This window comes from Thalassophryne amazonica, chromosome 7 (assembly GCF_902500255.1).
Source record: "Thalassophryne amazonica chromosome 7, fThaAma1.1, whole genome shotgun sequence".
Lineage (NCBI taxonomy): Eukaryota > Metazoa > Chordata > Actinopteri > Batrachoidiformes > Batrachoididae > Thalassophryne > Thalassophryne amazonica.
Genome location: NC_047109.1, coordinates 92,644,621 through 92,670,900, shown reverse-complemented (window position 1 = coordinate 92,670,900; position 26,280 = coordinate 92,644,621). Strand labels below are relative to the sequence as shown.

General features: G+C 41.3%; 1 protein-coding gene across 2 annotated transcripts in view; it reads left to right on the top strand.

Moving 5' to 3' along the window:
* zmp:0000001114 (suppressor of tumorigenicity 14 protein) overlaps window positions 1-26,110 on the top strand; it is a 69,142-nt gene extending 43,032 nt beyond the window's left edge. For both annotated transcript variants that reach the window (XM_034175070.1, XM_034175069.1), the window contains exons 11-19: window positions 2,663-2,793; window positions 3,290-3,394; window positions 4,789-4,896; window positions 14,594-14,707; window positions 15,132-15,251; window positions 15,730-15,910; window positions 23,143-23,411; window positions 23,870-24,006; window positions 24,101-26,110. In XM_034175070.1, coding sequence (XP_034030961.1) covers window positions 2,663-2,793; window positions 3,290-3,394; window positions 4,789-4,896; window positions 14,594-14,707; window positions 15,132-15,251; window positions 15,730-15,910; window positions 23,143-23,411; window positions 23,870-24,006; window positions 24,101-24,262 — 1,327 coding nt within the window. In that variant the 3' untranslated portion in view covers window positions 24,263-26,110. The remainder of the gene's footprint in view (window positions 1-2,662; window positions 2,794-3,289; window positions 3,395-4,788; window positions 4,897-14,593; window positions 14,708-15,131; window positions 15,252-15,729; window positions 15,911-23,142; window positions 23,412-23,869; window positions 24,007-24,100) is intronic.
* Window positions 26,111-26,280: the final 170 nt, after the last annotated feature.

Here is a 26,280-nt window from a genome sequence, read left to right as displayed (position 1 = left end):
TCAATGTTTTTTTTCCTAGTTTGTCTTAAATTTCTTATCACCACACGTATACAACAGGAGCAGGTGGACCTGAATAAAAACACACTGTTTTATGATTTTTTTTTTTTTTCCAAGGTCCTGTTATTGTAACCAAATGTGGTGCAATTGAAACTGGTCATATAGTGTTGAATCAGTTTTTATCTGCCTTTCTTCCCTTGGCTCTCAAATAGCAATGCCCAACAACATATTAGGGACTAAGTACTCTCCTGAGTACTATAGGCTTATTTGCATTTTTTTTTTTTTAATTTGAACCAGTATTTGTACTAGAAGTCCAAATTACAAGACAGTTCCACGGTTTCCTTGAGTGTGTGTAGAAACCATATGCCATTAATTCAACTAATTATGTTTGAGGTCTGAGGCAGACTGTTCAAATATTTGGGGGGTCGGGGAAGAGATTGTCATATCTGTGATTTGTTTCTTTGCTACGAAGTAAAGATCTCAGTCAGTTTATTTATTTATTTTGAACACTTTCACCTGCCTTCTAAGCCAACACATGCAGCCTGTCCTGCAAAGATATGTGCTGAATAACAGCTTAAACTCAACCTGTGTTGAAAATGAATCCATACCATGAAGGGAGAATGTTCAATTCAGTTTTTTTCATTTATGTAGTGCCAAATCACAACAGTCACCTCAAGGCCCTTCAGACAAAATTCAAAAAACAAAATAAAATGAATTAAAAGATTAAAAAAGTAAAAAGCATAGTAACATAATATGCCAATATGGTAGCCATAGCATATTTTCTTATGTTACAGCTTTATTCGAAAATTGATTACCGGTAATTTTTTTTTCGCCTCAAACTTCTACAATACAATGTGGTAATGATGAGGTTTTATATATATATATATATATATATATATATATATAAAATTAAGAAATCACATGTACATAAGTATTTACAGTCTTTGCCATGAAGGTCATCATTGAGCTTGGGTGCATTCTGTTTCCACTGATCATCATTGAGGTGTTTCTACAATTTAAAGTCCACCTGGGGTAAATTCTGTTGGTTGGACATGATTTGGAAAGGTACACACCTGTCTACATATAAGGTCCCACAGCTGACAGTGCATGTTAGAGCACAAACCAAGCAAGAAGTCAAAGGAATTGCCTGTAGGGTAGAGAAACATTTCTGCTGCTTTGAAGGCCCCAATGAGCACAGTGGCCTCAATTATCTGTAAATGGAAAAAGTTCAGATCTACCACAGGCCACCCCTCTAAACGGTGTGGCTGGCAGAGAAGGTCCTTTGTCAGGTAGGTGACAAAGGACTGTGACAGTGGTCACTGTATCAGAGCTCCAGCATTCCTCTGTGGAGAGAGGAGAACCTTCCAGAAGGATAACCATCTTTGCCGCAATCCACCAATCAGGCCTGTATGGTAGAGTGGACAGACAGAAGCCACTTCTTAGTAAAAGGCACATGGCAGCCCACCTGGAGTTTGTCAAAAGGCACCTGAGGGACTCTCAGACCATAAGAAACAAAAATTCTTTGGTTTGAGACAAAGATTGAACTCTTCGGTGTGAATACCAGGTGTCATGTTTGGAGGACACCAGGCACCATCCCTACAGTGAAGCATGGTGGTGGCGGCATCATGCTGTGGGGATGTTTTTCTGTGACGGCAGGAACTGGGAGACTAGTCAGGATTGAGGGAAATATGAATGCAGCAATGAACAGAGACATCCTGGATGAAAACCTGCTCCAGAGCACTCTTGACCTAAGACTGGGGTGACAGTTTATCTTTCAGCAGGACAATGACCCGAAGCACACAGCCAAGATATCAAAGGAGTGGCTTCAGGACAACTCTGTGAATGTCCTTGAGTGGCCCAGCCAGAGCTCAGACCTGAATCTGATTGAACATCTCTGGAGAGACCTGAAAATAGCTGTGCACCGACGCTCCCCATCCAACCTGATGGAGCTTGAGAGGTGCTGCAAAGACGAATGGACAAAACTGCCCAAAGATAGGTGCACCAAGTTTGGGACATCATATTTAAGAAGACTTGAGGCTGTAATTGCTGCCAAATGTGCATCAACAAAGTACTGAACGAAAGGTATGAACACTTATGTATATGTGATTACTTTGTGGGTTTTTTTTTTTTTTTTTTAATAAATTTGTAAAAATTTCAAAAACATTTTTTCATGTTGTCAGTATGGGTTGTGAGAACAGAATTTTGAGGGGAAAAACAGTTTATTTTATTTTGGAATAAGGCTGTAACATAAAATGTGGCAAAAATGAAGTGCTGTGAATACTTTCCAGATGCACGGTCACCGCTTTTAAATCATTTAAGAGTGTGAAATGTCTTTTCTTTTTTTTTTTTTTAACCTATAGAGAAAAATATTAAATTAAGTTTGAGGTTTCTATTAACCTGTAACCTTCATGGAATATATAGTTGCTGCTGAATTTTTAAAAAGGTTATGATTCACAAAAACAAAACTCTACTTACCCACGATGCAATGGATGGTGGCAGACAATGCTGTGCATATCTTAAAATATTGGCCAATATAATCTGCGCTGCTAGATACCACGAGAGGTGGTGATGTATTTTTTACATTTTTTTTGTGTAAAGTAAAACTGCTGAAGTGTCATTTCCTGTGTTTTTAGCGTCCGTGCTAAATGATACCGTTGTGTTTCAGGTACTGTGGTGAGATGGCCTCTTTGGCTTTGACCAGTGACTCCAATAGCCTTGAAGTGTTATTTCACTCCGATGAGTCCTACACAGACAAAGGCTTTAAGGCTGAGTATACCGCCTTTGATCCCGCCAACCGTGAGTTAAGACACTTTGCTGTCCTTTTTGTGTGTGTGTGTGTGTGTGTGTGTGTGTGTGTGTGTGTTGAAATGCTGCAGCATGTTGGTGACGTTCTTAGCTCATCTTTGCAGAGCATAGCAGGGAGAGGTGTTAGTCTGAGAGACTTAAGGAGACGGCAGCTGACTGACAGTCAAATGGAGCCGTATAGTAATCGAGGCTTAGAAAACTACTACAGATAATGGCAAAGGCCAGTCTAATCACCAGAGAGCTTGTTTATTGTGTCCATTTTATTTACCACTGTCATTCATGGGTACTTTGCTTCAAACACCCTCCCATCTTTGTTTTCTCCGTGCTTGGCTGAAATGGTACTATAATTGCTCTGATCAACAAAGACAAGCATTGGCAGTGTGATGGATGTTGTGAACGTGCACTGTCACCCCATTCTTCCTCTCACTCTCGCCATCAACTCTGCCTACCCCCCCCCCCCCCCCCCCCCATCCTTTTTGCTAAGCAGCTTGTCCCAACAAGTTCGCCTGTGCTTCTGGCATCTGCATTGCAAACCAGCTCCACTGTGATGGCTGGAATGACTGTGGCGATATGAGCGACGAGGTGAAATGCAGTAAGTACCAACTGGATCCAACCTCATGTCTTTCCTCCCTTTCTTCCATTTCTTATTTTTTATATGGCCTTACCTGGACTCTTTATATCCTTTTCTGTTGTGTTTTCAGCCCTCTTGATTAGTGGTTCTCAACTTTGTTCCCAAGTACCACCTAACCTACACATTTCCCATCTCTCCCTACTCTGCCACAAGCTAATTAGCTCATTCAGGTGTGCACCCAATCAAGTTCTAACAGATACCTGAATGTGGTAATCTGCTTGTGGCCAAGTTAGAAGAGATGGAGAATGTGTAGGTTAGGTGGTCCTGGAGGGCTGGGTTGAGAATCACCACTGTAGATGCTTGGTTCTACATTCGGGACAAAGACGTTGCACATCTCCTATGGCTTGGCTTGCTTTCACAGTGCAGTATAAGTAGACTAAAACATAGACTAAACCTCACTGGTCAGAGGTTCTGTGTTTTCCAAATCTGGCAATATATGCTGGTGCTGTGTGTTACTGCATCCACCACACTATGGACCTGCTTTGGGTGCTGGATGGCAAGCAGACAGACAGACAACCACCTTCCCTTGTCCTTAGACCAAAAGAATCAGTGTGCTGAAAGTTATGCATATCGTCGCCATGCTGGTGTGACCTGGTTGTATCCTGGTGTCCATCAAGATCGAAAGTCTGTGGTTCAACAATGGTCAGACACCATGTGGTTCAGAACCTAAACTAGCGATCTAGCACTGTTATTTTTATGATGTTAGGCAGCATTCAGAAAAAGTGTTTGAGTTTCTGGGGTAATATGGTTGCAAAGCCTCCGGTTTAGTCCAGAGGATTTTGTCAAATCAAGGGAACTTGCCTTTTTCATAAGCATGGGCTCCAAGTTTTTTTAGCTTTTGCTTTTAGGTGATTCTGTGCTGCACAGCGGTGAATGGCCTTTTCTTCTTCAAGACTTGCTGAACACTACATATCTATATTTTTCTGGGTGCTTAGGCGTTTTGCTGATATGTAGTCAGTAGTGATGACCAAATGAAGCTGAATTAAGCATTTGCTGTTTTACATAAATGCACTAGATGGCAGTCTGTTTTCACAAAAGGATTCAAAACCAGAGTGAAGAACAGTGTGTTTTGAAACCCCACCTCCCTTTTTTTAAGGAACCACCATCTAGTGGGCAAAACATGGAGGAAAAAAGTTACAAAAAAAAAGTTTTTCTACACACCTGTTACTTTGAAATATAGCTGTGGTATCGCTGTGATCTCTCTGTACTTTTGATCTTATTTTGAAAGTTTTTTTGTTTTTTTTTACTTTAGGGATAGTATTCACAGTTGCTTCCTGGCAAATATATTCATATTCTCTAAATATTTCCATCTTTCACAGCTGCACTGTTTTTGAGAACTTTCTGTGTTTTCCCAGATTGTGCCAAGGACCAGATTGCTTGTGACAATGGAATGTGCAAGCCGTCATACTGGGTGTGCGACCGCGTCAACGACTGTGGAGACTGGAGTGATGAAAAACGATGCAGTAAGGACTTGAGTCCCTTTTCCACAAGCCTTGTCTAATGTTTTGGTAATTGTGCTAACATTAAAAGAACATCACTACTAATGTTCTGGTCACTGATCCCTGAGCTGTGGGCAGGTCATTATTTTAGTGTAATGAAGTTTGTTTGAAGCCTCGCCCAATTTGCTCCACTTCTGGCCAGCTGCTTAACCGTGTGTTAATACGTGCAGGCAGCGTCCACCATCGCAGCATTACTGAATGTCCGTCTGAAGCTGGGCTTATGTTTGGCATTCTTGGTTTTCATGTTATTTTATTAATTTGTAAATTGGCAGACATCCTAGACGTAATTATTTTGGCCAAAATTTAAATAATTATTTACCAGGATTATGAAGGACTATGTAAACACGTCTATATCTCATGGAGTGGTGAATGCTGATGAATGTTGTGAGTTTTGGGTTTCGTCAGGGTTTGTGAAAGGTTGCAAAACAGTTTGCAAACAGCTTTTAGGGTCCCAAACAGTATTTGTTTTATTTTTCCGCAAACAGTTGCAAGCATTTGTAAAAAGTTGTTACGTTGTCGCTAAAGTTCTACAGTGTACCTTTTCTTCTTACTTTCTTTTTTCTTCCTCTTTTTTCCCCCCTTCTCTTATGCAATAGCAGCCAGACAAATCAGTTCTTGCTCAAGAGAAGCAGAACTTTTCGTCATCTTTCGCCACTCCATGATATCTGGTGTCGCAGACTGAACGGTCCCCTGTAAAAATTGGTCTCCCCTGCCTTCACTGTGCATGCGTCATTTTGGAGCATTGGCAGTATTTCACCGATTATCGCCTCATTTCTGCTTAACGCTGCACACCAGTCATCATCTATCTCAGCGACAGATATCTGAAGCTTTCATACAACAATCATTTCCACATAAATTGAGCATTGTTTCATAATAGACTGAGGAAGCGTCGCAGCCATGGCGAGCTGCTCCTGCTGCATTCACTGCGCCGCCGGCATTTCAAAGCGTCACGTTACGTTAACGCGTAATTTCTGCTTAAAACGACCTTGTTTCTGCTCAATACTGATTTTAGAATGGTTTAAGAGGTTTTACCTTGTAATCTGATGGTTAATAGTCCCTTTTATCCATTTGATCACTTTGAGTGAAGAGACTGTCTCAGACGAGCTGCTGAGGTCCGAAATGATGCATGCACAGTGGAGGCAGGGCGGACCAGTTTTTAGGGGCAGATCAGTTTTTAGGGGTGGACCGTTCGGTCTGCAACACTGGGCTTGACTTTCTCCAACAAAATTATTGAATTTAAAAATTCCAACGTCTGTCAGCATTCACCACTCTGAGAGATACTAGCCTTATAGATCTTTTTTACAACCCCAATTCCAATGAAGTTGGGACATTGTGTAAAATGTAAATAAAAACAGAATACAATGATTTGCAAATCCTCTTCAACCTATATTCAATAGAATACACCACAAAGACGAGATATTTAATGTTGAAACTGATAGACTTTTTTGTTTTTGTGCAAATATTTGCTCATTTTGAAATGGATGCCTGGAACAGGGGCAGCAAAAGACTGGGAAAGTTGATGAATGCTCAAAGAACACCTGTTTGGAACATTCCACAGGTGAACAGGTTAATTGGAAACAGGTGAGTGTCATGATTGAGTATAAAAGGAGCATCCCCAAAAGGCTCAGCTGTTCACGAGCAAAGATGGAGCGAGGATCACCACTTTGTGAACAACTGCATGAAAAAATAGTCCAACAGTTTAAGAACAATGTTTCTCAATGTTCAATTGCAAGGGATTTGGGGATTCCATCATCTACAGTCCATAATATAATCAGAAGATTCAGAGAATCTGGAGAACTTTATACATGTAAGCACCAAGGCCGAAAACCAACATTGAATACCCATGACCTTCGATCCCTCAGGCAGCACTGCATTAAAAACCAACATCATTGTGTAAAGGATCTTACCGCGTGGGCTCAGGAACACTTCAGAGAACCATTGTCAGTTAACACAGTTCATCGCTACATCTACAAGTGCAAGTTAAAACTCTGCCATGCAAAGCGAAAGCCATACATCAACATCCAGAAACGCCGCCGCCTTCTCTGGGCCTGAGCTCATTTGAAATGGACAGATCAATCAGTCAATCAATTTTATTTATATAGCGCCAAATCACAACAAACAGTTGCCCTGAGGCGCTTTATATTGTAAGGCAAGGCCATACAATAATTACGTAAAAACCCCAACGGTCAAAACGACCCCCTGTGAGCAAGCACTTGGCCACAGTGGGAAGGAAAAACTCCCTTTTAACAGGAAGAAACCTCCAGCAGAACCAGGCTCAGGGAGGGGCAGTCTTCTGCTAGGACTGGTTGGGGCTGAGGGAGAGAACCATGAAAAAGACATGCTGTGGAGGGGAGCAGAGATCAGTCACTAATGATTAAATTCAGAGTGGTGCATACAGAGCAAAAAGAGAAAGAAACACTCAGTGCATCATGGGAACCCCCCAGCAGTCTAAGTCTATAGCAGCATAACTAAGGGATGGTTCAGGGTCACCTGATCCAGCCCTAACTATAAGCTTTAGCAAAAAGGAAAGTTTTAAGCCTAATCTTAAAAGTAGAGAGGGTGTCTGTCTCCCTGATCTGAATTGGGAGCTGGTTCCACAGGAGAGGAGCCTGAAAGCTGAAGGCTCTGCCTCCCATTCTACTCTTACAAACCCTAGGAACTACAAGTAAGCCTGCAGTCTGAGAGCAAAGCGCTCTATTGGGGTGATATGGTACTATGAGGTCCCTAAGATAAGATGGGACCTGATTATTCAAAACCTTATAAGTAAGAAGAAGAATTTTAAATTCTATTCTAGAATTAACAGGAAGCCAATGAAGAGAGGCCAATATGGGTGAGATATGCTCTCTCCTTCTAGTCCCCGTTAGTACTCTAGCTGCAGCATTTTGAATTAACTGAAGGCTTTTCAGGGAACTTTTAGGACAACCTGATAATAATGAATTACAATAGTCCAGCCTAGAGGAAATAAATGCATGAATTAGTTTTTCAGCATCACTCTGAGACAAGACCTTTCTAATTTTAGAGATATTGCATAAATGCAAAAAAGCAGTCCTACATATTTGTTTAATATGCGCATTGAATGACATATCCTGATCAAAAGTGACTCCAAGATTTCTCACAGTATTACTAGAGGTCAGGGTAATGCCATCCAGAGTAAGGATCTGGTTAGACACCATGTTTCTAAGATTTGTGGGGCCAAGTACAATAACTTCAATTTTATCTGAGTTTAAAAGCAGGAAATTAGAGGTCATCCATGTCTTTATGTCTCTAAGACAATCCTGCAGTTTAGCTAATTGGTGTGTGTCCTCTGGCTTCATGGATAGATAAAGCTGGGTATCATCTGCATAACAATGAAAATTTAAGCAATGCCGTCTAATAATACTGCCTAAGGGAAGCATGTATAAAGTGAATAAAATTGGTCCTAGCGCAGAACCTTGTGGAACTCCATAATTAACCTTAGTCTGTGAAGAAGATTCCCCATTTACATGAACAAATTGTAATCTATTAGATAAATATGATTCAAACCACCGCAGCGCAGTGCCTTTAATACCTATGGCATGCTCTAATCTCTGTAATAAAATTTTATGGTCAACAGTATCAAAAGCAGCACTGAGGTCTAACAGAACAAGCAGAGATGAGTCCACTGTCTGAGGCCATAAGAAGATCATTTGTAACCTTCACTAATGCTGTTTCTGTACTATGATGAATTCTAAAACCTGACTGAAACTCTTCAAATAGACCATTCCTCTGCAGATGATCAGTTAGCTGTTTTACAACTACCCTTTCAAGAATTTGAGAGAAAAGGAAGGTTGGAGATTGGCCTATAATTAGCTAAGATAGCTGGGTCAAGTGATGGCTTTTTAAGTAATGGTTTAATTACTGCCACCTTAAATGCCTGTGGTACATAGCCAACTAATAAAGATAGATTGATCATATTTAAGATCGAAGCATTAAATAATGGTAGGGCTTCCTTGAGCAGCCTGGTAGGAATGGGGTCTAATAGACATGTTGATGGTTTGGATGAAGTAACTAATGAAAATAACTCAGAACAATCGGAGAGAAAGAGTCTAACCAAATACCGGCATCACTGAAAGCAGCCAAAAATAACGATACGTCTTTGGGATGGTTATGAGTAATTTTTTCTCTAATAGTTAAAATTTTATTAGCAAAGAAAGTCATGAAGTCATTACTAGTTAAAGGAATACTCGGCTCAATAGAGCTCTGACTCTTTGTCAGCCTGGCTACAGTGCTGAAAAGAAACCTGGGGTTCTTATTTTCTTCAATTAGTGATGAGTAGTAAGATGTCCTAGCTTTACGGAGGGCTTTTTTATAGAGCAACAGACTTTTTCCAGGCTAAGTGAAGATCTTCTAAATTAGTGAGACGCCATTTCCTCTCCATGTACGGGTTATCTGCTTTAAGCTGCGAGTCTGAGTTATACCACGGAGTCAGGCACTTCTGATTTAAAGCTCTCTTTTTCAGAGGAGCTACAGCATCCAAAGTTGTCTTCAATGAGGATGTAAAACTATTGACGAGATACTCTATCTCACTTACAGAGTTTAGGTAGCTACTCTGCACTGTGTTGGTATATGGCATTAGAGAACATAAAGAAGGAATTATATCCTTAAACCTAGTTACAGTGCTTTCTGAAAGACTTCTAGTGTAATGAAACTTAAAGGAAATGAAACAAAAAAGGAGAAACACCATCCTGATTGTTACCAGCGCAAAGTTCAGCAGCTAGCATCTGTGATGGTATGGGGGTATGTTAGTGCCCATGGCATGGGCAACTTACACATCTGTGATGGCACCATCAATGCTGAAAGGTACATCCAGGTTTTGGAGCAACACATGCTGCCGTCCAAGCAACATCTTTTTCAGGGATGTCCCTGCTTATTTCAGCAAGACAATGCCAAGCCACATTCTGCACGTGTTACAACAGCGTGGCTTCATAGTAAAAGAGTGCAGGTACTAGACTGGCCTGCCTGCAGTCCAGACCTGTCACCCACTGAAACTGTGTGGCGCATTATGAAGCGCAAAATATAACAACGGAGACCCCGGATTGTTGAACAGCTGAAGTCATACATCAAGCAAGAATATGAAAGAATTCCACCTACAAAGCTTCAACAATTAGTGTCCTCAGTTCCCAAACGCTTGTTTGATGTAACACAGTGGAAAACATACCACTGTCCCAGCTTTTTTGAAACGTGTTGCAGGCATTAGGGTGGAGCTTAAATGGCCAAAAAAAAATTAAAATTGTGATTTTCTGAAGTCTTACCCTCTAAAGGTTTTTCTCCTTATCCAAAAACATTGGACAAAAAGTTTCAGCCTCTTACTGTTATATTTAGAGGTAGCTCAATGGCCTCAAAAATAACAAAAATAGCAAATTAGTCTATTTAAAAAACGCAAGATATTTTTATAATACAGCAAAAATTTAAGGTTAACAGGGTTAACAAGGTTACCTTGTATGGCAATTATAATATTTAAACTCAAATATTGTTTTGATTACAAGTAAACACTAAACAGTATAGTTCACATCTACAACAGTTCAGGACAATACTACAATAGTAACGTTAAGTCTTTTTGCAGAATCCACACTGTAAAAATCTACACAGATGGACTTGGCAGTCTTGTCAGTGTCTCTTTCTTGCTGTCAGGATAAGCCCGCCTGTGCTGCTCAACCATTTGCAATAAAAACTGAAGCCGTGACTCATCTTTAGTTATAAGACCACTGAGTTCTTGAATGAGAGCCACCCCACGCTCTGCATGGTCATTCACCACACTCAAGGCACGAACTATCTCTGCTGCTTGCTGGTAGTCCTCCTGTGACTCCCACAAGTCTGGGTCCACAGTCAGAAATGCATGTGGTATTTCCATCTGTTCAAACAAGGTCATGGACTTTGTCGAGAAGAAATCTTCAAAATTCTTTTCCATGAATGCTTGCAGGTCCACAGTTACACGTTTGGTGTGATCCTGCTGAACCGCCTCATATTTTATGGCATTTACCATCTGTCTCTTGGTTGCTGAAGTTACCCTTCTGTCAAAAAAGGCTAATCCAACTAGCTGAGGTGACACGTACCATAAGTGATTGGATAACTTGAGCGACGCAGCCTTTGATATTGCTGGATTGACTTCAGCATAAGCAAGAAGTGATTTCAGCAGTAGAAAGTCACTATAAGGTGCACTTGCTGCTAGAGGAGCCATAGTCCAAGCCTTCAGGTATACACGTGCTGCAAACACGCACACATCTTGTAGACCCTTCTCCTCTTTCTTTGTGAGACGAAACTGGCCTCGAAACATCCAGATCTTCAGGCTGTAAATTACCTTTGAGAGCCAGTGAGCAGACTTCCTGCCTATTCTTTTTAAGCAAACGCCATTCTTCAAATAATCATTCTAATTTAGTTTGACAGTTCTGTACATCGTTTCTGTGTAGGCTCTCAGTTGTCCAGGTGGTTTCCATAGTAGAGAAGCTTGAATCTTCGACTGGACTGGGTTGCTTGACGCGAGGACGTTTCGCTTCAAATCGCAGAAGCTTCCTCACCTAAAATTCTTGCTCTGGTAGTCTGACTTCTGTCTTGACTCTTGTAGAGAAGAAAATACAGAAGCCAACAAAAGCTGGAGTTTTTTAAACCTAACCAGACCCCTCCTACCGAGAATCCAACTGCTATAGGCTAGTGACTAAACAATAGCTCTAATTAGCATCCTCCTAATGACAGGGCAGCTGTCCCTCCTAATGATGGGACGGAAACCTCTCCTAATGGCTCCCTTGACGACTCTCCTGATGACGTGAATGGCTCATTACCATGAACAAAAGACTGAAACTGCTTTGACCTGAGTGCCCCTTTGTAAACAGAGGACAAAGCGTGTCTCAGACCCCCTCCCCGGTTAAGGCTAGGTTTCAACTGTTTCACAAAGAATGCTTCCTTGACACCTCTCCCTGGACAAAATGCAGAAGTCCCAGAAAACAAAGAGACACAGATAGACAGGAGACGGAGACAAGAAGAGGAGTGTCTCTCCCTTATTTAGCAGGAGTAGGGGAAAAAACTACAGAGGATCTTCAGACAACACAAAATCCCAGTTTACTTTAAACCGGTTAACACCTTCAGACAGAAATTAGTTCACCCTAAGGACAGGATCCCTAGTTACAAACAGAGCAATGTAGTGTATTCTATCAGATGTCAGGAAAACTAATGAACACTACATAGGTGAGACTAATAAACCTTTACACAAAACGCTATACCAGCACCGCAGAGAGGGCGCAAATGCACCTCAGTCTGCAGTTAATCTCCACCTGAAAGACACTAACCACATGTTTGAGGACAAGGAAGTTAAAATCTTAGCCAGAGAGAAGAAATGGTTTGAGAGAGGTGTCAAGGAAGCATTCTTTGTGAAACAGTTGAAACCCAACCTTAACCGTGGAAGGGGTCTGAGACACGCTTTGTCCCCTGTTTACAATGAGGTACTCAGGTCAAAGCCGTTTCAGTCTTTTGTTCATGGTAATGAGTCATTCACGTCATCAGGAGAGTCGTCAAGGGAGCCGTTAGGAGAGGCTTCCGTCCCATCATTAGGAGGGACAGCTGCCCTGTCATTAGGAGGGTGCTAACTAGAGCACAATAGGTGCTAATTAGAGCTACTGTTTAGTCACTAGCCTATAGCAGTTGGCCTCTCGGTAGTATTTTCTTCTCTACAAGAGTCAAGACAGAAGTCAGACTACCAGAGCAAAAACTTTAGCTGAGGAAGCTTCTGCGATTTGAAGCGAAACGTCCTCACATCAAGCAACCCAGTCCAGTCGACGATTCAAGCTTCTCTACTATAGTTCTGTACATCAATTATTGATATTCTTGCTTTGTGCCAAAATTTTGCTATCTCTTCTACTGTAGCAGCTGATGACTGTCTGATAGTTTCACACATATCCACATGATGTAAAAAGAAACCAAGAGCCATGCGCAGAGACGGCATTTTGCTGCCACTTAATTCAGTCACAGTACTGCCAAGAAGATAGACTTGTGTTTGAGATCTAGTTGTTGCTGCCATGTCTCACTATATGTACTGAACATTAAGAACCACAATAAAACTAGTAACCGTGAACAAGAGTTAATAGTACATGTATTGTTTTGCTGCTGCAGTCAGTCAACTGTTTGCACTGTTTAGTGGTCACAACACAAATTGTAGATTTCATATCAGGATGCAAATGATGTCAGTACAGTCTGATAATGCCTGGGGTTGCTTAGAAATTAAAGATATCAGCAGGAAGCAGACTCATTGCCCAGAATGGTTCAACATCACACTTTTAGGCAAGACGAGCATGCACAGAATGTACTTGACACAGCTGATGTCAGTAGAAATTATATAGTATATAAACAACAAGCTTACTACATGTTACAACAAACATACAATATACATGTATCAGACTCTGTGTTGCATCATTTCTGATGTCAGCAACTTTTTGCCTTTGATATGTGATGAAGTTATGGGTCACAGTGTTCAGCAGTTTACAGAATACTGCAGTGTAAATATTACATTGGTACATTATCAATTCCGTATGAAAAGCTTGTATAAGCTGATTTCTGGAAAACTTCAATGCAGTTGAGCTACCAGTAAATGTTCACCAAAGAAGCTGATATTTTGACTATTTTTTTCATATATAGGAACAAAACTAGGGGGTAAGAAAGTGATATTTACAAACTTTAAAAATAAGCTCCACCCTATGCAAGCATCCATTTCAAAATGAGCAAATATTTGCACAAAAACAAAGTTTATCAGTTTTAACATTAAATATCTTGTCTTTGTGGTGTATTCAACTGAATATAGGTTGAAGAGGATTTGCAAAACATTGTATTCAGTTTTTATTTACCTTTTACACAACGTCCCAACTTCATTGGAATTGGGGTTGTAAAAAAAAAAAATCCTTTTATCTGAACTATTAATAAAAATTAACAAAAAACTGGCCAACCCATAAACTGGTAAAGAGGTGGATAAAGGGGCTTGGGCAAAACCTGTGACATGGGTGGATGAATAAAGCCCTAACAGATTCCTGTCTCGTTGGTACCAAGCTAGCTAAGGCTAACAGACTAACTTTGTTTAGGATGTTTTGTTTATTTTTGGGGACTGCATCAATTTTCCTTATGTGTGGCCTTGGTGTAGATATTAACCATGACTGGTATATTGCTTCAGTAACCATGGCGCCACCAGTGGATCTTACAGCACCAAGGTATCAATACCTGCTAATTAGTGCTAACATATCAAATAAATGATAGTAAAAGTTTGTCACAGAAATACCGGAGCACTGACTTCTTACATGGTCCATTAGCACAATTAACCACAGGACAAACCATATTTTCTCAGATATTTGTATGAAAATTCTCAAAGGAAAAACTGGTCTACAGCACCTAGCAGCCACCCATCAGCCTAGCAGCCTAACATTGAAGGTAGCCTGCAGTGGTGCACCTGGAACACACACATTGGAGGTTGTCATATGAACATATCACATATTGCCAAAGGAGAGCACCATTGCAAAACAGAACATGGCAAAACAATCATTGTTTCGATAACAATGTGAAGCCAAAATTGTAATTGAAATCAAAATTCAATGTATTGCCCACCCCTAGCTCGTGTTCTTCTTATGCTTTTATTTTATTGATAATGTTGCCACTGTCATCTTTCCTGCAGGTTGTGCTCAGAACGAGTGGCGCTGCGGGAACGGAGGATGTTTGCCTCAGGATGTCAGATGTGACAAAAAGAAAGACTGCGAAGATGGAAGTGACGAGGCTGGTTGTGAAAGCTGTAAGTGTCAGGGCAATGTTCTCTTCTTAGCCAATCACCTGTTTGATAATCTGTGCCAGAGTGATTGATAAGCATGCAGCGCAGATCGTTATAAAAAACCTTTGCCGGGCAGGTTCTGGCTTTTGCTCTTGTAATTCATTTGCTCCTGCTCACTACTTCTATTCCACTCAGTCTCTCTGTCCTTTGCATTTCCTTTTGACTTTTCACTTGTGCGAATAAAGAGGGATATTAAACCTCAACCCCAATCAATATGCCCAATCAATGTAATCTGCTCCTCAATCACTATGCTTTGTGCATTCATGCCCAGCACTGAAGCCCAACTGATTGCACGCTGCTTTACTGGTCAAACTCAGCAATGCAATAAGCATGGGACTGGAATGCCGTATGCGTTTTGATTTTTGGATCTGTTTCTCCCCGTGTGCAGCCGTGGGGATCTGCTCCGACTTCAGTTTCCAGTGTAAGAACAAAGACTGTGTCAATAAGGTGAACGCCGAATGCGACCGTGACATAGACTGCTCTGACGGCTCAGACGAGGAGCACTGTGGTAAGAAATGTTTTCACTTCATCCCGCCTTCCCACAATCTAACATTTAAGAAATGTAAAACATCATAAAGCCCGTCTGATGTCTTCACTGTCATTTAAAGTGGATTTTAAAGATCGGGTTTTAGCTGTCGGTTAGGAAAGTGCCTGCGGCCTTGACTGCTTTATTTATTTAATTCTCCTTTCAAAACAGCTCTTGTCATCTCGGGTTTAGTTTTTCTTTGTCTCACGATCTGATGTTTTTTATTTATTTATTTATTTCTCTGCTTCTGATCATCTGATACGCTAAAGTGTCTTATTAGCATTCCAAAGAGTCATAGCGTTCGTCGCCAAGGCCAATATCGTGATGGCTTGAAGTGGACCAAATCTGATTTTCCTGCATGCCCCCCGCCCCCCACCCCGATCCTTCATGCCAGCTTCACACAGTATTGCGCCCTCGCCGTATGCCACGACTGCACTTTCATTCTATTGTCTAACAACAGATTGTGGCATCAGACCTTATAAACTCAACCGCATCGTAGGAGGGCAGGATGCAGAACTGGGGGAGTGGCCCTGGCAGGTCAGCCTTCACTTCATGACCAGAGGGCACGTTTGCGGTGCCTCCATCATCTCGCCAAATTACCTGCTTTCTGCTGCACACTGCTTCGTCACCCACGACCCACAGTGAGTTATGGCTTTTTAAGGCATACACCATTTTAACCCCGTGTGCATACTCTGCTGTGTCCTGTCATGAACAAACACCTGATATTATTATGATCTGCAATTATTGCTTGATCGGGAAGGAAGACGTTGCATCAGAATTTTGGCTCTCTGTTGGGACTGTTTACACAGAGACTGTTACCTGCTGCTTTGGACTTTGAACTAACAGTCTTTTTCAAGACTTTTTTACTTTTTTACCTTTTTACTTTTTTTTTAACTTTTTTACTGTGCTCCAACGCCTAAGGAAGACCTCTAACGGTCAAAACATCGCGACGGAGCACTTTTATCAGCTAACTTTCATCAGCGTTGGCAAGCTAACTAGCTTGCTAACGCTTTCGTTTTTATTTTTTTTTAGCACTGTTGTCGTGCGTTACCTGTGCTGCTCCACAGCGTGTTTAGTTGATTTTTATTTTATTTTAGCACCGTTGTCGTGCGTTCGCTGTTGTCATGCGTTACCTGTGCTGCTTCATGGCCTGTTTGGTGCCTTAATTAAGGCACTCCTTCTGCTGAATCACCTCTAAATTATTTACACATTATTCACTTTGTGTGTTTTTAGGAATCCGCTAGGTTGCGTAGCTACTAGCTCTTAGCCGATTTAGCATGGCGGCTTCTCCTGTCTCTCCCGTACTTTTCTGCTCTGGGTGTGAAATGTTCAGTTATTCCTCGGCCTCCTTTAGCAGTAACGGTACTTGTAATAAGTGCAGCTTATTCGTAGCTTTGGAGGCCAGGCTGGGCGAATTGGAGACTCTGCTCTGCACCGTGGAAAATTCTACAGCTAGCCAGGCCCCTGTAGTCGGTGCGGACCAAGGTAGCTTAGCCGCCGTTAGTTCCCCCCTGGCAGATCCCGGGCAGTCGGGAAAGCAGGCTGACTGGGTGACTGTGAGGAGGAAGCGTAGCCCTAAACAGAAGCCCCGTGTACACCGTCAACCCGTTCACATCTCTAACCGTTTTTCCCCACTCGACGATACACTCGCCGAGGATCAAACTCTGGTTATTGGCGACTCTGTTTTGAGAAATGTGAAGTTAGCGACACCAGCAACCATTGTCAATTGTCTTCCGGGGGCCAGAGCAGGCCACATCGAAGGACATTTGAAATTGCTGGCTAAGGCTAAGCGTAAATTTGGTAAGATTGTAATTCACGTCGGCAGTAATGACACTCGGTTACGCCAATCGGAGGTCACTAAAATTAACATTAAATCGGTGTGTAACTTTGCAAAAACAATGTCGGACTCTGTTGTTTTCTCTGGGCCCCTCCCCAATCAGACCGGGAGTGACATGTTTAGCCGCATGTTCTCCTTGAATTGCTGGTTGTCTGAGTGGTGTCCAAAAAATGAGGTGGGCTTCATAGATAATTGGCAAAGCTTCTGGGGAAAACCTGGTCTTGTTAGGAGAGACGGCATCGATCCCACTTTGGATGGAGCAGCTCTCATTTCTAGAAATCTGGCCAATTTTCTTGGATCCTCCATACTGTGACTGTCCAGCGTTGGGACCAGGAGGCAGAGCTGTGGTCTTATACACCTCTCTGCAGCTTCTCTCCCCCTGCCATCCCCTCATTACCCCATCCCCGTAGAGACGGTGCCTGCTCCCAGACCACCAATAACCAGCAAAAATCTATTTAAGCATAAAAATTCAAAAAGAAAAAATAATATAGCACCTTCAATTGCACCACAGACTAAAACAGTTAAATGTGGTCTATTAAACATTAGGTCTCTCTCTTCTAAGTCCCTGTTGGTAAATGATATAATAATTGATCAACATATTGATTTATTCTGCCTAACAGAAACCTCGTTACAGCAGGATGAATATGTTAGTTTAAATGAGTCAACACCCCCGAGTCACACTAACTGTCAGAATGCTCGTAGCACGGGCCGAGGCGGAGGATTAGCAGCAATCTTCCATTCCAGCTTATTAATTAATCAAAAACCTAGACAGAGCTTTAATTCATTTGAAAGCTTGTCTCTTAGTCTTGTCCATCCAAATTGGAAGTCCCAAAAACCAGTTTTATTTGTTATTATCTATCGTCCACCTGGTCGTTACTGTGAGTTTTTCTGTGAATTTTCAGACCTTTTGTCTGACTTAGTGCTTAGCTCAGATAAGATAATTATAGTGGGCGATTTTAACATCCACACAGATGCTGAGAATGACAGCCTCAACACTGCATTTAATCTATTATTAGACTCTATTGGCTTTGCTCAAAAAGTAAATGAGTCCACCCACCACTTTAATCATATCTTAGATCTTGTTCTGACTTATGGTATGGAAATAGAAGACTTAACAGTATTCCCTGAAAATTCCCTTCTGTCTGATCATTTTTTAATAACATTTACATTTACCCTGATGGACTACCCTGCAGTGGGGAATAAGTTTCATTACACTAGAAGTCTTTCAGAAAGCACTGTAACTAGGTTTAAGGATATGATTCCTTCTTTATGTTCTCTAATGTCATATACCAACACAGAGCAGAGTAGCTACCTAAACTCTGTAAGGGAGTTAGAGTATCTCGTCAATAGTTTTACATCCTCGTTGAAGACAACTTTGGATGCTGTAGCTCCTCTGAAAAAGAGAGCTTTAAATCAGAAGTGTCTGACTCCGTGGTATAACTCACAAACTCGTAGCTTAAAGCAGATAACCCGTAAGTTGGAGAGGAAATGGCGTCTCACTAATTTAGAAGATCTTCACTTAGCCTGGAAAAAGAGTTTGTTGCTCTATAAAAAAAAAAGCCCTCCGTAAAGCTAGGACATCTTTCTACTCATCACTAATTGAAGAAAATAACAACCCCAGGTTTCTTTTCAGCACTGTAGCCAGGCTGACAGAGTCAGAGCTCTATTGAGCTGAGTATTCCATTAACTTTAACTAGTAATGACTTCATGACTTTCTTTGCTAACAAAATTTTGACTATTAGAGAAAAAAATACTCATAACCATCCCAAAGATGTATCGTTATCTTTGGCTGCTTTCAGTGATGCCGGTATTTGGTTAGACTCTTTCTCTCCGATTGTTCTGTCTGAGTTATTTTCATTAGTTACTTCATCCAAACCATCAACATGTTTATTAGACCCCATTCCTGCCAGGCTGCTCAAGGAAGTCCTACCATTATTTAATGCTTCAATCTTAAATATGATCAATCTATCTTTGTTAGTTGGTTATGTACCACAGGCTTTTAAGGTGGCAGTAATTAAACCATTACTTAAAAAGCCATCACTTGACCCAGCTATCTTAGCTAATTATAGGCCAATCTCCAACCTTCCTTTTCTCTCAAAGATTCTTGAGAGGGTAGTTGTAAAACAGCTAACTGATCACCTGCAGAGGAATGGTCTATTTGAAGAGTTTCAGTCAGGTTTTAGAATTCATCATAGTACAGAAACAGCATTAGTGAAGGTTACAAATGATCTTCTTATGGCTTCGGACAGTGGACTTATCTCTGTGCTTGTTCTGTTGGACCTCAGTGCTGCTTTTGATACTGTTGACCATAAAATTTTATTACAGAGATTGGAGCATGTCATAGGTATTAAAGGCACTGCGCTGCGGTGGTTTGAATCATATTTGTCTAATAGATTACAGTTTGTTCATGTTAATGGGGAATCTTCTTCACAGACTAAAGTTAATTATGGAGTTCCACAAGGTTCTGTGCTAGGACCAATTTTATTCACTTTATACATGCTTCCCTTAGGCAGTATTATTAGACGGTATTGCTTAAATTTTCATTGTTACGCAGATGATACCCAGCTTTATCTATCCATGAAGCCAGAGGATACACACCAATTAGCTAAACTGCAGGATTGTCTTACAGACATAAAGACATGGATGACCTCTAATTTCCTGCTTTTAAACTCAGATAAAACTGAAGTTATTGTACTTGGCCCCACAAATCTTAGAAGCATGGTGTCTAACCAGATCTTTACTCTGGATGGCATTTCCCTGACCTCTAGTAATACTGTGAGAAATCTTGGAGTCATTTTTGATCAGGATATGTCATTCAAAGCGCATATTAAACAAATATGTAGGACTGCCTTTTTGCATTTACGCAATATCTCTAAAATCAGAAAGGTCTTGTCTCAGAGTGATGCTGAAAAACTAATTCATGCATTTATTTCCTCTAGGCTGGACTATTGTAATTCATTATTATCAGGTTGTCCTAAAAGTTCCCTAAAAAGCCTTCAGTTGGTTCAGAATGCTGCAGCTAGAGTACTGACGGGGACTAGCAGGAGAGAGCATATCTCACCCGTGTTGGCCTCTCTTCATTGGCTTCCTGTTGGTTCTAGAATAGAATTTAAAATTCTTCTTCTTACTTATAAGGTTTTGAATAATCAGGTCCCATCTTATCTTAGGGACCTCGTAGTACCATATTACCCCATTAGAGCGCTTCGCTCTGACTGCAGGCTTACTTGTAGTTCCTAGGGTTTGTAAGAGTAGAATGGGAGGCAGAGCCTTCAGCTTTCAGGCTCCTCTCCTGTGGAACCAGCTCCCAATTCAGATCAGGGAGACAGATACCCTCTCTACTTTTAAGATTAGGCTTAAAACTTTCCTTTTCGCTAAGGCTTATAGTTAGGGCTGGATCAGGTGACCCTGGACCATCCCTTGGTTATGCTGCTTTAGACGTAGACTGTGGGGGGGTTCCCATGATGCACTGTTTCTTTCTCTTTTTGCTCCGTATGCATCACTCTGCATTTAATCATTAGTGATCGATCTCTGCCCCCCTCCACAGCATGTCTTTTTCCTGGTTCTTTCCCTCAGCTCCAACCAGTCTCAGCAGAAGACTGCCCCTCCCTGAGCCTGGTTCTGCTGAAGGTTTCTTCCTGTTAAAAGGGAGTTTTTCCTTCCCACTGTAGCCAAGTGCTTGCTCATAGGGGGTCGTTTTGACCGTTGGGGTTTTTCATAATTATTGTATGGCCTTGCCTTACAATATAGAGCGCCTTGGGGCAACTGTTTGTTGTGATTTGGCGCTATATAAAAAAAAAGTTGATTGATTGATTGATTGATTGATTGATACGCCACACAAACATAAATTTAAGGGGGTATGTTGGACATGCACTGTCCCTCTGTCAAAGAGTCTTGTAAGCACAATGCCTCCTTAAACCGTGGAATTCAGTGAAACGTCATGCAGTGGTTGTGCACCACATGATGTGCATGAAGGAAAATAGTTGTGGTTTGATGTCTTCAAGGGTAGATAAGTGGACTTTCGTGTTTAAATGGTGCTGACCTCCTCAGCACAACTCCTAAGTCATTTTTTTAGATTTCATTGAAGGTATAAAGAATGGTAGAACTCCTCCAAAAGGAATGGATTTCAGACATCACCCAGTGGTAGTACACCACATGAAGATGTGCATGAAGGAAAATAAGATGACTTTATTTATCTCACAGTGGAGAAATTCACATGTTACGTCAGCTTTTTAAAAAAAAAAAATAATAATAATAATTCTGGTATGGTGTCTTCAAGGGCAGGCAATTGGACTTGTGTGTGTGTGTGTGGTTTTGCATAAAAAAAAATCCATCATATTTTCCAGTTACTTGTACGGAGGTTGACCAGATTATTAATTAATATATATAATGCATGCAAGCAGATATTATTGGGTTGGGTGCATCATTTCATTTGTTTGATCGCAGATGCCGAGTTTGATTCAGGGTCCTTCTCGTGCACTTTATAGGAATTCTCCTCTATTTTATCAGATATAATTATATCTTTCAAATGTTGTCTGTCAGGAATGTTGCACAATGCAAAAATGAGTTATATACAGTTTTGGAGTTTGAAAATTATCCTCTCATTATTTCAGGTGGGGCGGGGGGGCCCTTGATGGTGCTTTATTGACATCTCCACGATGAAAGAAGTGAATTTATTTGAGCACCCTGTAGATGGAGCAATAAGCATGTTGTTTGATGTAAGCGTCTCTTGTTGTATTTGAACAGACAATTTACTGGCTGTTCACAATGCGTGCTGAGATTTGCACATCAATTTCACTTTGAGCTTTTCTCGCTGTGCACGTCACTTGATGCATTGTGCTTCATTCACTTTGGAGCTTTATATTTGACTAATGCAACATAGTGGTCTGGTGGAAAAAGTCACCTGAAGGAACCGATATAATAGTGCAGCAGATAACAGAATATTTACAGAGGAATTCTCAAATGGTGATACAAGCACCAAAGTTGGCACAAATACTCCTTAAACATTACTCTTTTGAAAAAACTGTAAAAACTTGAATTTTCAGTCGGCGGCCAGGTAGGGGTCAATTGAAGAATTACACAGGGGTCAAAATTTAAAAATGTTCCAATCATATTGAAAAGTATACCACATTATTTGACTGAACATAAATATTCCAAAAAGGTATAGTTTGGACTATCTGTGACTGAATATGGGGTAAAAATATTAAGAATGGTAACAAAGGTCAGCTTTAGTTTGTACAGGGGTCAGAAGTTAAAGTTGCTCCAAATATTGTAAAATGTGAGGCAAATTCTTGGTTGAGTTAATAGGGTTTTAAAAAGGAATAGTTTGCACCATATGCTTAGTTATCACATTATAGGGTACCATATGTCATGTCATAGAATCCAATGGATATTGACCTTGTTTGACCTTTACTTTGCAGACCAAGCATTCAACACAGTCAAAACTATTCTATTTATTAATCCTATTAGTTCAACCAATAATTTGCATCACTTTTTACCAAAATTGGAGCACCTTTAACTTCTGACCCCTGTACAAACTGAAACTGACCTTTGTCACCATTCTTAATATTTTTACCCCATAACTCCATAACATTGTCACAGATAGTCCAAACTATACCTTTCTGGGATCTTTGTGATCAGACACATAATGTGGTATAGCTTTCAATATGATTGAAACATTTTTAAATTTTGACCCCTGTGCATTTCTTCAGTTGACCCCTACCTGGCCGCCTATTGAAAATTCAAGTGGATAGTCAGTTATTTCAAAAGACTAATGTCTAAGGATTATATGTACCAATTGTGGTGCTTGTTTCCAGAAATGAACAATTGTTAAAGTTATCTGCTCCACTATAATTTATTTTATTGTCATTGGGGCTGAAAACTGTTGAGCTGCATGACCAGTGTTTATGTAACGGAGCTGAACTTGAAAACTTTAACGGAGGGCTGGTGGAGTGTGCAAATTTTTGTGAGATTGTGTCCGTCCAGCTGGTCTGTGCACATTCTAACCTTTGCCCTGCTGCACTCCACATGCTGCTCCAGGAACCACATTGCATCCAACTGGCAAACCTACAGCGGCATGCAGGATCAGTACAAGCGGGATGGCATACAGCAGCGTGCCATAAAGAAAATCATCAGCCACCCATATTACAACCAGATGACCTATGACTATGACATCGCACTGCTGGAGCTCAGCCAGCCGCTGGAGTTCAGTAGCACCATCTACCCTGTCTGCCTACCCTCTGTTTCCCACGTCTTCCCCGCAGGCACGAACTGCTTTGTCACAGGCTGGGGCACGCTTCGAGAAGGAGGTATTATGCATGCATGGGTAGTTCTGGGTAATTCTTCCTTTATTTTCTTCCCTACTGTAGCGTATTGCAATACTAATTTTTAATATTTACGCTGATAATGGTGACCCGCTCTACACTGGGTCACCGCTGTTCTTGCTCCCAATATATCCCATGCACATCAAAAAATGAGACATCCTCCAATCAGTTAGCTGTTCATTTCTCTTCGCCTTGTTTCTTTCTCTCTCCAGTCATAGCAGGTTTTGTTTCTGCTAAGCCCTCCCTCCAGGTTCTCTTATCCTTCTCTAATCTGCTCTATTCCATTAAACCATTTTCCATATCCATAGATCAGGCTTGACATTGAGAGCTCAGTAAACCTTCATTAACCAACAGTAATCCAGCCAGTTACCCACTTTGATGTTGGTGGAAAACCACAGAGGTCGCGTGGCGACGTGCTGACCCTTTTCTCCCGGCCCCGCCAGGTCAGTTGGCGCAGCAGCTGCAGAAGGCCACAGTGAAGATCATCAACGACACCGTGTGCAACGTTGTCACAGAGGGCCAACTCACCTCCAGGATGCTCTGCAGCGGCTTCCTAGCCGGAGGGGTGGACGCGTGCCAGGTGAGAGAACTCAGAATGCAGACTAAAGGCACAAAACGCACCACCGCCTCCACAACAAATCTCATAATCATTCTCCGCTCGCACTGCCCATTAGGGAGACTCCGGGGGTCCCCTGGTCTGCTTTGAGGAGAGCGGGAGGTGGTTCCAGGCCGGCATCGTGAGCTGGGGCGAAGGCTGCGCTCGCCGGAACAAACCCGGCGTCTACACGCGAGTTACCAAACTGAGGGCATGGATCCAGGAGCAGACCGAGATTTGATCATGCAAGAACATGGAGGCCTGCTGCGACGGGGAACCATGCAGTGCTTTTTGAAAAAAAATGGAGTCTGCTTAAGGACAAGTTTCTCCAAGATTTATTCCATTTAGCAGCAGACTTGGTGCCTGGACCACCGACTCACATAAATGGATTAAGGCACTTTAGTTTGATGCCAACCTCTGTTTTCGCAGTATAATCACACAGACTCAGATGTTGTATATATGTGTGTTTAAGACATAAATCAGAGCAGTCGGTGTACTATCATGTCTATTTTACTTGTTAACAATAATGTTTGTTCGGAGAATGTAGGTAAAGTTTTGAACGGAGGCCGATTCTGAACCTTTTAGATTTTTTTTTTTTTTTTTAAATATCTGTGCCAGATTTTATTTTGGTTTTCTTTCTGGTACTTGATTGTTTTTGTGTTTGTTTTTTTTTTTGTTTTTTAAAACCAATGTTTTATGTATCTACAAACTGGTGAGATGCCTTCATCCTGGCGGTTTGCAGGGATTGTTGCACTTATTAGTGACTTTATGCAGTAGATTTTGGCGTTGGAACAAGAATCTGAAATCAAGATAACTTCTTACACAGGATATATACTTTAGGGGGTCAAACCTGTTCCAAAGCTCAACACAGATTCTTGTCATTATGGTGTGAAAATGAACCTGGAACCTGGCATAAAGACACCTAGACACCCCCTTTAAGAAAAAGAAGGGGAAAAAAAAATAACATTATCTTTGCATGCAGTATCTACTGCAATATTAATAAAAAACAGCCTTTGCTTCTTGTGGAAAATGCTGCACTCAGAGCTGCTGAACAGCAGGATTAAAGTGTAACTGCTCCTCGTTCTTCCTCGCTCTGCTCATCCCATAACTTAAAAAAACAAAATGCGGACAAATCCACTCTATAATTCCCGTGTATCCGTCTTTGATTCTCAGGGTGCAGATGTCCAGAATGCCGTTCCAATCAGCAGCCTACACTTCAAATTTAGATGCTGGGAATTCAGTCAACAGCAGCAAAGTATTTTCACAGTCTTCCCGAGTCTAACCTTAAAGCAGCAATAAAAACAATATAACTGTCATTGCTGCGCCTGTCCTGTGACGTTAAATGCACCTGAAAACACCCAGTGATGGGGAGTAGTCTCAAAGCCTGACCCTAGTGCTGATCTGAGACCTGTGCACACCTGTTGGTTGACTCAGGACTCAGATGTGCGTTCTTTTGGTGTGCTGTCAGATGTTCACGAGCCTCAGCTGCTCCGTGAGTGCCCTGAAGTCATTGTATTCAGAGAAACTAAGGACGAGCATTGGATCCACTTGGGTTTTGCGCAGGTCACAAGGTGAGCTCGGGGTCATTAGGGACTTCGGTGTTGCACACCCGAACAAATCAGTCAGGTTGGGAATCTTTTAACATGGATTTACTCTCCCTGCTGATGCAAAACTTCTTTTTAATAGAAAGTTTGGAAAGGAAACTGGACTGTTTCTTTTACAGCATTTGTCCTCATCTCTGATGACAAAAAAAAAAAACCCAAAGTATTATTTGTTGAAGGTTAAATCTGATGAGGGTCAACAGACTTTTTTTGACTAAAGTAAGCATATTTAAATGTGCCACTTTTTTCAGGAAGTAGGATTTTTGTTTGTTTTTTTGGTGGGATGGGAAATGTGCATTGTGACTGTGATTTGGATTATAAGCATATAATTTATATTCTGAACGTTTTTTGTTTTTTTTTAAATATATGAGCATTGCGACAAACAACATTTTAACACATTCCACGGTACCTAATTATTGTACCTGTAAAGTTTGTTTTTGACTGGGTCCTCTTTTGTACTACGTTGTGCCTAATAAATGCGATTTTGGTGAGACCTTGTCTCTTCCCACTGTAGAATTGTAATGAGCATGTACCTCTCCTCCCCGCTGCGTGCAACGTGCCCGCCTGGGGACCAGAGGTGACAACGGGAGCTCGTATTGCCTGCCTTCGTCACAGCTCTATCCTAATACCCTAACGAGACCGGCTCGTCTGCTTAGGG